At 42.6% G+C, this 12,793-nt stretch overlaps 1 protein-coding gene across 3 annotated transcripts in view; it reads left to right on the forward strand.

The window, feature by feature from the left end:
• EPM2A (EPM2A glucan phosphatase, laforin) overlaps positions 1 to 12,793 on the forward strand; it is a 514,940-nt gene that overhangs the window by 212,099 nt on the left and 290,048 nt on the right. For all 3 annotated transcript variants that reach the window (XM_069235243.1, XM_069235244.1, XM_069235245.1), the window contains one exon: positions 9,063 to 9,237. In XM_069235243.1, the coding sequence (XP_069091344.1) occupies positions 9,063 to 9,237 (175 nt within the window). The remainder of the gene's footprint in view (positions 1 to 9,062; positions 9,238 to 12,793) is intronic.

The raw sequence follows: 12,793 nt of genomic DNA on the forward strand, positions 1-12,793 counted from the left end.
GTTGAAGCCGAAACTAGAGAAAGGGAGGGATAAACAAAGTTATACAAGAGGTGGGATAATACTCGCCTCCGTGTCTTTAATAAAATTAAGACTTTCCGTCATAGACTAGGAAAATCTACATTTTATGACAAGACCGGAGGCTCCTATTATGCGAGTTTAAAGCATATTAATCACATTCAAAGAAGCATTGTCAATCGGTTTGCAATAAAATACTCTAAAAGTATTGTCATTGGACCAATCCGCAGATTTTAGAATATCCTCCAAACGGGATCCCGCCCAGAAAGCTTTAGAAGCCATAGCTCCCCTAGAGAAATGACCTCCAAACTTGGATACATCAATACCAGCCAAGGACATAATCAGTCTAACCCAACGGGCTAATGTAGCAGAAGAAACAGGATTATGGGGTTTCCTGAAGGATATGAGGAGTTGGGAGGAGGATGTTCTCAAATCTGCGGTCCTATGCCCATAAACTTTGAGACATTGTCCTACACACAATTTTGGTTGAAGCGGAAAATAGGGATAAAATACTGATGACAAATTGGTCTTGGTACGTCTTACAACTGAAAACAGCACACCCGACGGGGTGAATTGACGGTTGGAGACATCCAAAGCCTTAACATCTGATAAACGTTTAATAGAAACTAAACATAATAACATTGTTAATTTAGCAGATAAAAGCTTTAACGATAAACTTGAATTATCTGGTAATGCAATCAAATATTTCAAAACAATATTAACATCCCAGAAATGGTTGTATTTTGGTAACGGAGGTTTAGAAAATTTTACTCCCTTTAATAATTTACATACCAACGGGTGCTCGCCTACTGGTTTCCCGTGAACATGAATATGGTTGGAAGAGATAGCAGATCTGTAAAGATTGATAGTGCGAAATGCCTTACCTTTGCTGGCTTCCGAGGCCAAAAAATTTACGACAAAAATTACATCTGCTGAAAAGGGATTAATTTGTCTTCCCACACACCAGCAATCCCATAGAGACCAGGCCGCCTTGTAGGCTTTCTTGGTGCCTGGGGCCCAGGAGTTTGAGATATAATGGGAAGCTTCTGCCGAAATGACAGGGGGAGATTGGGAATCCCTGAAATTTTCCAAGCGGACCGGGTTAGGATATTGTTCAGAATAAGGGGATGAGAACGGTGCTGAGGGTCTAGTAGCAGATCCGGAAAGGATGGAATTAACAAGGGAAAATCTATTGCCAGTTCTAAAAGAGTGGGGAACCAAATTTGGGATTGCCAAAACGGAACGATAAGGGAGAGGGAAGCATGTTGACGTCTGGCCTGAGCCAGAACCCTGTTGATCATTATGAAAGGGGGAAAGGCATAGTTGAGGGAGAGCGACCAATCTTGTGAGAAAGCATCTGATGCTAAGGCTAAGGGATCTGGGCACCAGCTGTAAAATTGGGGAAGTTGTGTGTTGAGACGAGATGCAAAAAGGTCTATGGAGAAGGGACCCCATAAGGATTGGATGTTGTGAAACACGGAAGGATGAAGTCTCCAATCGCTGGAATTTCGAAGGTGACGAGAATGCCAATCTGCCACTGTGTTGAGAGCTCCAGGAAGATACTCTGCATGTACCGAAAGATGGTTTGAGAGGCAAAACTCCCAGAAGCTCTTGGCTAGATCTGCCAAAGGTTTGGATCGTGTGCCTCCAAGATGGTTTATATATCTGACCGCAGATATATTGTCCATCCTGAGCAGGATTGCACAATGTACTTTGTTCTTTGCCAGACTTCTGATTGCAAAGGAGCCTGCAAGCATCTCTAAACAATTGATGTGCAATTTGGACTCCTCGCTTGACCATGAACCCACAGTCGAGATGGGTCCACAACGGGCTCCCCAACCTTGATGGCTTGCATCGGATTCTAACACAAGATCTGGGGCTGATGGAAAGATACTTTTCCCGTTCCAAGCATCTAAATGGTCTATCCACCATTGAAGCTCTGTGCGAGACTCTATGTCTAAAGGAACGAGATCGGAATACGAAAGCCCCTTTCTTAGGTGTTGAATCTTCAATCTTTGAAGAGCACGATAATGAAGGGGACCCGGGAAGATTGCTTGGATGGAGGAGGAGAGAAGACCTACAACTCGGGCTAGACTTCGAAGGGAAATGAGGGAATTTCGGAGAATTTGCAAAATTTCTGATTTTATGGATTTTATTTTTGACGATGGAAGAAGAAGGGTCGCTGAGAGGGAATTGATTTGAAAACCCAGAAATTCTACGAATTGGGAGGGTATAAGAAGGGATTTTTCTCTGTTTATTATGAAACCCAATTGTTCCAACAGAGAGCAAGTCGTTTGTAGTTGGAGTAGGAGAGTCTGAGACGATTGATTTAGGATGAGGATATCGTCTAGATAAATTAATAACCTTATCCCTTGAGCCCTTAGGAAAGCTACCACGGGTTTCATGAGTTTTGTAAAACACCATTGGGCTGACGATAGACCGAAGGGCAGAGAGGTAAAGTGATACATTTTGTCTAACCACTGGAATTGAAGAAATTTTCTGCATTCTTGATGAACAGGAACGACTAAGTAAGCGTCCTGTAGATCCAATCTGACCATCCAGTCTTTCTGGAGGAGAATGTCTCTGAGATGGAGAATTGTTTCCATTTTGAAATGTCGGTATACAACAAATCGGTTGAAATGTTTTAGATTGATGACAGGACGCATCTTTTTGTTTTTCTTTTGAACAAGAAAAATTGGGCAGATAAAACCCGAAGAAAGGGGGGGAGCGGGCGCAATCGCTTGTTTGCGTAACAAAGTGTCTACCTCTAGGGAGATTAGATGAACCATTTCTGTAGAAAAATGGGGAGGAGGTTGGAAAAAAGTTTGTACCGGAGTAGAATAAAGTTCTATTTTGTAGCCTAGAACAGTATTTAACACCCAAGCATCTGTTGTTATTGCATGCCAATTTGACAGAAAATGGGAAATACGACCTCCTGTCGGGAAAGAATCGACTTGGAGGCTTACCTGTAGGGTTGGCGGCTCTGGAATGTCTGGCTGGCCTGGCACGGTATCCTCTGCCACGTTGGGGGTAGAACTGAGGTCTGAAGTCCTGCTGATAGGAACTGTAATAGCCTCTGGAGCCTTGATTGGTGAATCCGCGGACGGTAAAGCGACCCCTACCTCTACCGGCCCTGGCAAAAACCCGCTGGTGGAACATTTTTCTAATGGACTGTTGGGCTTTTGTTAATGAGGTGAAAGTAGCAACATATTTGCTGAGGTCCTTTATAAAGGAATCTCCAAAAAGCTGTCCATCTGACTGGAGCTGAGGTTGAACGGTTGCCAAATTTATGAGTTTGGGATCAAGTTTGATCAATAGACCTTTACGTCTCTCGTGAATTAAGGAAGAATTTGCATTTCCCAACAGGCAAAAACAACGTTGAACCCATAAAGATAACTCTTCTGGGTCGAGGAAGGAACCGTCTAGTCTGGCTGATTCGACAAGATCAAAAATTCTAGTAAGAGGCCCTGTAATGTCTAAGAGTTTGTCCTGACAAGAGGACCAAGCTTTATCCACGCCCTTGCGCGGGTCCTTTCCTTGTTTGGTGAAGAAAGTCAACATTTGTTCATCTATAGTAGGGGTAATAGTGGCCTTGTTAGAGAGTACGGGACGAGGACATTCGGATTTTAATTTAGATCTCGTTTGTTTGTCTAGGGGTGAAAAAAGTTTTTGAGCCACATAACGACCCACATGGTCGGCTGGAAACCACTCAGTAGAATTGGGATGATGAATTTGAGAGGGATCGAACATAGGAAAGCCCTCTGCGTCAAAAAGAGAAGGGGTGGTAGAAATTATTTTTGCTTTCTTTGGAGGAGGAATGGAAAAGGACTCATCATCGTCTTTGTCAGATAAATATGAATCTGAATCTACATCAGGCATATCTTCGTCTGTGTCCTGAATAACTGGAGAGATAACCGGGAGAACATTGCGCTCTTTTGATTTTCGTTTTAAAGAAGATTTTGGAGCCATATTGTTATACTCCTTGGCAGGAGCCTTGTGAGGAACCGCGTCCTCTGACGTACGTGAGATGGACTCACCTTCCATTTGCGTCCCCATACCTGGCTTCGCTGGTGGACGCGAACTGCTTTCCCCCGCAGTCTGGACCGATTTGGAAATTAAATTAGAAAGGTTATTCTCCAGATTTTTTGATAATTTTTGTAGTGAGGAAGATACTGCCTGATGAACAGAACTTCTAATGAAGTCACAGAGTTCATGTCTCATCTCTTCCAGTTCAGTGGAAACACCTTGTTCCATAGAGGAAGCGCCAGGTTCCATGATGTTTTATTTCAATAAAATATATTTAAACTAAAAATAGGTTTGAATATCTGATTTTTGAATTTTAGGAGACCGGAACTGAGAAGAAAAACGAAGACTGTTGTAAACAGGAAATAGAAGGGGTTAATAATATAGAACAGGTCTAAATAAAGCAACTAAGTTGCTCTAGGTAGGAAATAAAATATGCCGTGAGAAGTGCTCTGTCGTTCGACGTCTCTGCCTCAGGAGCAAACCAAATGACGGTTGCTGCCTGAGGCAAAAAGAATGCCTGGAATTTTGGAGCGCGCGCGACGCGCGTGTGAAAATAAACAAAACCCGACGTCAGAGCTGAAGCGTTCAGCTTCTCTCAGACGGAAGGTCAAAACGAAAGGAACACACGGCAGCTTGCCGGCAACCATAAATCAAAAGAATGCCTATGAACTCGTGCAACGCGTACAAAAAAGCAAATACGATAAACCGGGGCTGACGAACTGAGCTATAAATAACCGGCAGTTATAAATAACGAAAATGCAGATAACGAGTGGCCGGAGACACCAATGAACATGCAGCAACTTGCCGTCTATCATAACAAAAGGCAATAAAGCGGAATATTTATAAAACCAACAATATTAAACTTATAGAATAATATAAATAAGTGGGTAAAAGAAAATGCGACTTATCTCGACTGCAGCAGCAAGAAAAGAGGGCTGCTTGCAGTCAAGTGACGTCATAATGCATATCATTATTACTATTGGTTATGTGTGTTTTGAACTACGTTTTTAATCCCATTGGCTACAGATGTTAAGCCTTATGGGATTTGTAGTTTCTTGACTGCTGCTCATTAATTAAAGCAAGAAAAGAAACGCATAATAGGAGCCTCCGGTCTTGTCATAAAATCTGGTTTGGCCATGTACTAAACCCATTTTGCTACTGGAAAACCCTCGCTGACTTGCAAAAAGGGTGTAGTGTATCATTGCGACTCTCATATAGGAGAGTGCATGAAAGGTGCCTCACTCCTATTTGCAGAGGTGTAACAAAACTTGAGGGGACCCCCTGCACAACAAGGGAGGCACCCCTCTCTGGACTCACGCAGGAGCTTCGAGGCCAGAGTACTGGGCTGGGGGCCCCTTGGAACTCGTGCTCCACCAAACTGCAGGGGCTGCGGGGGCCCTTGTTACGCCACTGCCTATTTGCGAATCACAATGGCATTAGTGGTTTTACTGAAGTTGCAGTTATAAACTTTTGAAAAGTTCCCAATGCCTCAAACAAGGGTGGTAACGCATTTGTAAAGGGGTGACAGCTTCCGCTATACCGTTCAGCCTCAGGTGTAGCAGCAATAAATAGGTCGAAGGATCTCAGCTATTCCCTCAATGTGCTTTCAAATGGGAACCTTTTTTTGAAAGCAGCAGGTCCCTTCATTGGACAAGTGCTACATCTATTTTTTCACGTTTGGCAAAGCAAATGCAAGGATGTTGCAAAAATGGTGGTCTGCTGCCTCTTGCAGATCGCTATCCGTGCATTCCCAATCATTCGTATGGGGTTTTAAATAGTGGTCTGTCTGTGTAATATTCCTCAGGCAGGTCATTTTCTGAACTCATGGGAATGTGCAATATGTGATGGCACCTGTTAGTTCCTAAGTCGCAATAGCAAATTGCGGACTCATTCCCTAATGAGTTGGTGTTCCAATTGCACGTTTTAAAAGGGTTTGACTACATCTGGTACTGGGTGTGTACATCTTTCAAGCCTTGCTTAATTAGAGGAACGTAATGGAAAAAACAAAATTGGTAAAAATTAAACTGCTGCACCACTGGCTTCCCTTCAGTGGTGTGTTTCTCTCTGATTACTATGCCTGCTACTAGCGCCTTCTCATCCTACCTAAGTGCCGGTGATGCTCTGTCTTTAGATGTGTAAATCGTGAGTCTGTGGCTATAAATAGACTGAAAAGCTTTCTGAAATTGTATCTGAGAAGGTACCTCCCAAGTTATATTTTGTAACTGTAAAAGGCTAAAATATCTGGACAGGTATTTACCTTTTGATTGTAGATCACAGTGTTCCACTGCTCTCAAATGTTAGAAGATTCATCAGGACTAAAGCCAGCTGCTACCATGGCTAATGTGCATGCCGGCCTCCGAGATGGCTGTTTGATGTACCATATATTTAAGCTAGGAGGCATTTGCAAATGTTGACGCCTGAATCCTCAGCGTTTTTGTGTAGCATGGACTGTTTTAAGCCTGCGGTGTGTTGAGTTTCGATCTTTATGTTTGAGGGACAAAAGAGTGAGAGCTTTCTAGGTGCAGAACTAAGAAAATGACATTTCTGGTTATGCTGTCAGTTATCTAATCATGATAGCCCAGGGCAGCTCCACGTTGGTGTGGAGTTTTCCGTTTGCCACGAATGGAACACTTAGTTATTCAATGTACAGCACATACACTGCTGCAGGTTCAGACAAATACACTTTTTTTTAGTCCTGATAAATCTTCTAAACATTTGAGTACAGTGAAACATGTATACTTCCTTTAATCTTTTGCAGAGACGAACTAAGTTCAACCTAATGGGTGCCTTCTCTCATACCGTTTTAGCACTTTTTGTAGCTGTTTCACACATCTACCTCATCTCTGTTGAAGGACTGTAATAGAGAGCTATGAAATTATAAGGTCACACATCACTGACACTTGTTAGATAGGATGAGAAGGAGCCAACAACAGGGATATTATCCTATCATTCATGTCCAGCTTAGGTAGCAAATAAATCACTGAGGTGATGGAGGGGTACAGTATAGTTTGGCCTGCTTGTGCTTTTTGATGTTTCCGAAAGGTGTCTCTCATTAAGGGAGACTTCCCTGCTAGATGTACACACCAGAATTTGGAGACCATACTTGACCACTGTTAGAAATAATCACAGTGCTTGATGGGAAGGAGCCCAGGAATTCAGGAACTGGTCTAGACATATGTACAGGGTCTCCGCCCCATTTGTAGGGCGTTTTTGATGTTATTGTGATAAAGATTAGGGTGTCCCAAGTAATTATACTGTAAACTTCTTTGTAGGATAGACACTTTGAGGACATTTTCCTGTGACACTGGCCTCCTGCCTTTCGGGAGCCAGATATGTTTTGGAATCATTGAGGGACTACTCAAAATGCCTTTCTGAAATATTAATTATGAGGTTTCTGCCTGAGACTATGGTTGGTTAACTCCATTTGAACCTTAGAAAGAGGTGCTAAAGTGGTCGAATGCCCCAAATTGTTGAAGGCATTTGGTGAGATCAGTGACATTTTTAAACTGCTGAAATTTCCTCAAACTTTCAAAAACCCTGTCTTACTATTGCTCATGACGATGTATCCATAGATAATTAAAAGTGTCCCTCTGCCAAGGCAGGCCTTTCCCATCAGCACAAAGAGCTGATGTACTGAATATGTATGTGAAAACTGCCTCATCTATCCTTACTTCGCCTTTGCTGTGCATAATCCTCTTCATCATGCTTTATCTTCAGCAAGGGTCTGTGAGCATCGCACAATTAGTCGGGTAGCCACTGTGTAATGGGCCCCAGAGCAAGAAAGAAAATGGATCCCCTGACCGATGTTTGAACTGAAAAATACAGCAATAATCAGGATTCGGTGGGCCCCTCAGACCTCTAGGCCCTGGTGCCACTGCACCTGCTGCACCAATGGAAGCCACGCCCTGCGCACAATCACACAACATAAAGTACACCAACATGCATCATCTTTTCAAATATGTTATCCAAACGCGCTCTGTGTATTTAGTGCTCTATGTAACTGCGATCGTTTTAGTGCAAGTTCTTCAGTGTTCACCAGACAGGGCCACTGTGTAAACTGTACGTTTGTTGCCTAATCGAGTTTCCACCGTAGGAGGAAACCTAATAGGTGGTTGTTAGATTTTGCTGCAGTGCTAGGGTGTTTATTCTCAGAAGCTTGTTTTATTGTATTAATCTGCATTATTTCGTTAGTTTATCATACAAGGAAAAGGGGTTTGTGTTGTCTTCTCTCTTGCACATATCTTTTCGAAAGCCTCGTCCAGCTGTCCTGTCCCTTTCTATCCGTGTAGTTCGTAACCACCGGGAGGTGCGCCAACTCCCTCCTAGGAACACTGTCGTCTTGTAACGCCTGTTCCCAAAACCTGCCTGGGGCACCTTTAGTATGTATACCACTGTTCAGACCCCAACTCTGGGCACGTCACCCCCAGAGCAGACAGTACCCAGGAGCCTACTCCGTCTTCCTGGGTCACAGAACACTGCCCTCTCCATGTGCTACCGGTCCGGAGAACCTACTGCTACTTCTTCAACTTACTTTGGCTTTTTATAGATCGGACCATGCTTTCCATTTCTCTTTCTAATAATAGATTATGTGTTAACACCTAATTAAATTACATTTCCTGTTTTGGCTTCTCTGCCTTAAAGTCCGGACTCTTGGAGAGCAGCTGAGAATGTATTTCTACAATTAGCATACATCTCAAAATGGAGGCCAATCAACCCAGAACGCTGTAGCTGTGACAACTACATACATTCAAGATACAAATAAACCTGTTTGGGATTTGACTTGACATTTGTAGAAGATAAAAGTAGATGCAGTCCAATTACAGAAGACTTTAATTGAAGACTGTACCCAACCGAGATTATGTATTTGTGTGAAATTTACACCGTGAATGTATTATTACTCAATGGAAATGACTGCAGGAACTGGAAATAATTTTCTCTGATTTGGATTTAAAAGTACATGATGATACAGGAGGTTTCCCAGTTTTAATTTGAAAAGTCACTCGGTATCGTTTTCTTTGCAGGTAGTGGGCCCCACCATGACCGCTGCAGTGTCTATAATGAGAAAAACCTAGTAGATGGAGTCTACTGCCACCCGCTAGGACACTGGATTGAGACAACAGGCCACACCAATGAGATGAAGCACACCACAGACTTCTATTTCCACATTGCCGGCCACCAGGCCATGCACTACTCAAGGTACTGGCTCAACAATAGCAGCGCAATATGGCAATTGGTTTACTGCTTTACTACGTGTATCTCTGGAATAGCGGTGGCTCACAATTTATTGGCTTTCTTTTTAAACTTTTGATACACAGATTGTGTTATTTTTTATGTTGCACACATTCTGCTATTGATAGGGCTTCTTAGCACTTTTTGAAACGACGACTTTCCACCTACATCAGAGTCTGAATCAGCTTGTGCTTCTAGTTTCCTCTAGGTGGCTATGTCTTATTAATTGAGCTGGGGTTGTAAGTTTGTCTTGTGTAATTTCGATGTTCATGTGTAAGTTGGATGTTTTCGCCAATTGGTTACACATTATCCAAGCTTCTAGGCAATTCCACTGCTCCAATGACAGAGAAATGTGTGTGGTGTTCTGTCAGGCCTCTGTCTCAGTCACTTGCCTTCTCTACCCTCTCTTCCCATACTAATCCCCCTCATATCACACCTGCACCTGTTAAGCATAGAAGCCGCTTCTCCCATTTGATGGGAGGGTTAAATCCCTCAGCACAGGAAATACTATGAATTCCCATAATAATTCCGTGCCCACAGAGTTATTCCCCATTTTTTGTTCAATATTCTAATTTATTTAATTTTAGATGTTTGGGAGCCAATTCACAAAACTATATAAGAGAATGTGAAAGAGTACCACAGAAGAACTACTTTAAGTACTCCAAAATGTATTTTTGACTAAACTTTGTATTCAGTAAACTATCACAGATGTGGGTTTTTAGGTAGCGTAAATGGCTCATTGAAATGAAGAGGTTGTGCACGGGCAAGGAAGAGATTGTGATTGTGAAGGTAAACGTTTTATTGATTATTTACCTGGATAATAAGTAATTCTGTGCACAAATAAGGTGAATGTAGGTGAATTACATGAGGTATGAGTGGCTGTTTTCCGGGTTAATGAAGATTCTGAAGTGCGAGTACAGTACTAAGGGCCCATTTCAAACATTTATTTCTATAAGTAGTTGTGTCTTATTTATTCCTTATATGTGAATTTCACCTGCATACCCAGACCTGTTTCACAGTGTATTTTTTGAGTTGTCTGAGCTCATGAGTATTTGCAAAAAAGCATTTTATTATCAGAAAGATATTTTTTCCACAAGTAAGGGTGTCCAACTCTGGAAACGCATGACTAATTGAAACGTAAGCCTTGCGTAGAAAAAAATTGCTCATCAAAGTGCTTGGTGATTCAGGCTATTTATTCTTGTCAAATTCACATCTATAAAAAGAGTAAGGAACAAAGGCACACAGAAAAACCTCTTTGTGAATTAGGCTCATAGTTACTGACAGTGAAGAGGAGTGTAATTGTACACTCTCGTCCGATGTACCTTTTTACGTTGGTCAAGATACACAAGAGAGTTACAATAATATGCAATTAAATTTTCCATGAAGCCCATGAGGCCCCACAATAAGGACCAGGAATCAATGACTCTGTTTTGATTTACTCCCAATCAATAATCAATTGAATATATATGCATATCATGAAACTATTGAAAAGATACAGAACTACAGCTAGCAGTGTGAAATATTGCAGTCTGTCCGTCTAAGTAGATTAAGATACAGGGCACTTACAATCACAGCAGTAGAGAAAGTAAGAATTAGAAATAGGTGTTCAATAAAGAAACTCCTGTTCTCTCTCTTTAACATGAAATAATTCTAAAGTCATCTGGTGAAAATTCTAAGTAAGAAATGAGGTGGGTCCAAATGTGCAGGAGTGCGCATGGAAGCGGTGGTCAGTCTTCTTCTGTTGGGGACATGGTAGTTAACATCAAAGTCACATTTACAATTCTGTGAAGCTCGTTTGGCTACACAAAAAGGACCAGGAACCAATATTGAAGTTTCTCAGATTTATTACAAATTAGTAATCATTTCAATATATAGCTATATCAATATCCGGTTATAGAGGTACAAAATCAAATTGGCAAGCAGAAATACAGAAACAAGTTTAGTCTCTTCAGTATAAGGCATATAAAGAAAATAGTCACAAAATGCAAAAACTGTTGATTAAGAACTGACATTCTATACAAGATTGTAAGTTCCTTATAGTCAGCAGGAATTGAAGTAAGGTCTGGTTAGTTTATAAACTAAATAGAACTAGATTCAAGGGTCTTGGGACAGAGTAAGGCAGGTGTCAGTATCGCTAAGACTTCAGTAGAAGTCTTCAGGAAATAATCTAGTGTTAGCATGAAGCTATGCACTGTAAGGCTAAGGGATTTAGAGGTCTGTACCTCTCTGAGTCTAAAAGGGATCTACACTCCTTCTAACAGTGTGAGCACTAAAAATTAATGTGGAGAGTTCCAGGAGCATTTGTATCTTCATCCCTCGGAACACTAATGAAAAGGTCTGCCTTAAGTTTCTTCTTCCCAGATAGACAGAGAATAGGAGGCACACTAAATGATCCGGTCCATGCCAAGGACTTCTTGCTCAGTCTTTCTATCTCTAATACATAATACTTATTTCACTAGCAAGAAATCAATGCTGTGCACTGCAAAAGAAAAACACACTAAGCACAGAAAATGCATTTCACATGTTAAAAGGAAGGCCTACTCAGTCTAACATAGCAAATCACCATTAATAAGTATTGTTAAACACTTGAATATAACTGTAAGCATAATATCAGAATAAATGCAAGACATAAACAATCCACATGTTAATAATATTAAAACACACAATAAATATAATGCCAAATATAATGCATAATTGTGCAATGATTGACTTGTAATAGATGAAGTCTAAATTTGTACTACTCTAATACTTACTAATCTCTTGGAAAAATATTGCAAGGTCCAACCTCCCACCCCCCAACGCTCCCAGGAAGTGGTTTAGAATGGATCATTGAGAGTAACCCAGTTGTCCAAAAATACTTGTGACTTCAGATTAGATTTAAATTATAAGGAACATGAGAAATATGTACAAAACCCTTTTGAGATCGCAAATAGCCCAATTAGTAGAATCAGGCCATTTGTGACTGCAAACAATGGCGGTCATTCTGACCGCGGCGGTCGGCGGTCGACGCCCGCCAAGCGGTTCCCGCCGAAAGGCCGCTCCGCGGTCAAAAGACCGCAGTGGCCATTCCGGCTTTCCCGCTGGGCCGGCGGGCGACCGCCAGAAGACCGCCAGCCGGCCCAGCGGGACAGCCCCTTCAACAATGAAGCCGGCTCGGAATGGAGCCGGCGGAGTTGAAGGGGTGCGACGGGTGCAGTGGCACCCGTCGCGATTTTCACTGTCTGCACAGCGGACAGTGAAAATCTTTGTGGGGCCCTGTTAGGGGGCCCCTGCACTGCCCATGCCAGTGGCGTGGGCAGTGCAGGGGCCCCCAGGGGCCCCACGGCACCCGTTCCCACCATCCTGGTTCTGGCGGTGGACACCGCCAGAAACAGGCTGGCGGGACGGGGGTCGGAATCCCCATGGCGGTGCTGCAAGCAGCGCCGCCATGGCGGGTTCCCTGGGCCAGCGGGAAACTGCCGGGAAACCGCCGGCTCCCCTTTTCCGACCGCGGCTTTACCGCTGCGGTCAGAATCGCCCAGGA

The sequence above is a fragment of the Pleurodeles waltl genome, chromosome 5, assembly GCF_031143425.1.
Source record: "Pleurodeles waltl isolate 20211129_DDA chromosome 5, aPleWal1.hap1.20221129, whole genome shotgun sequence".
Taxonomy (NCBI): Eukaryota; Metazoa; Chordata; class Amphibia; order Caudata; family Salamandridae; genus Pleurodeles; species Pleurodeles waltl.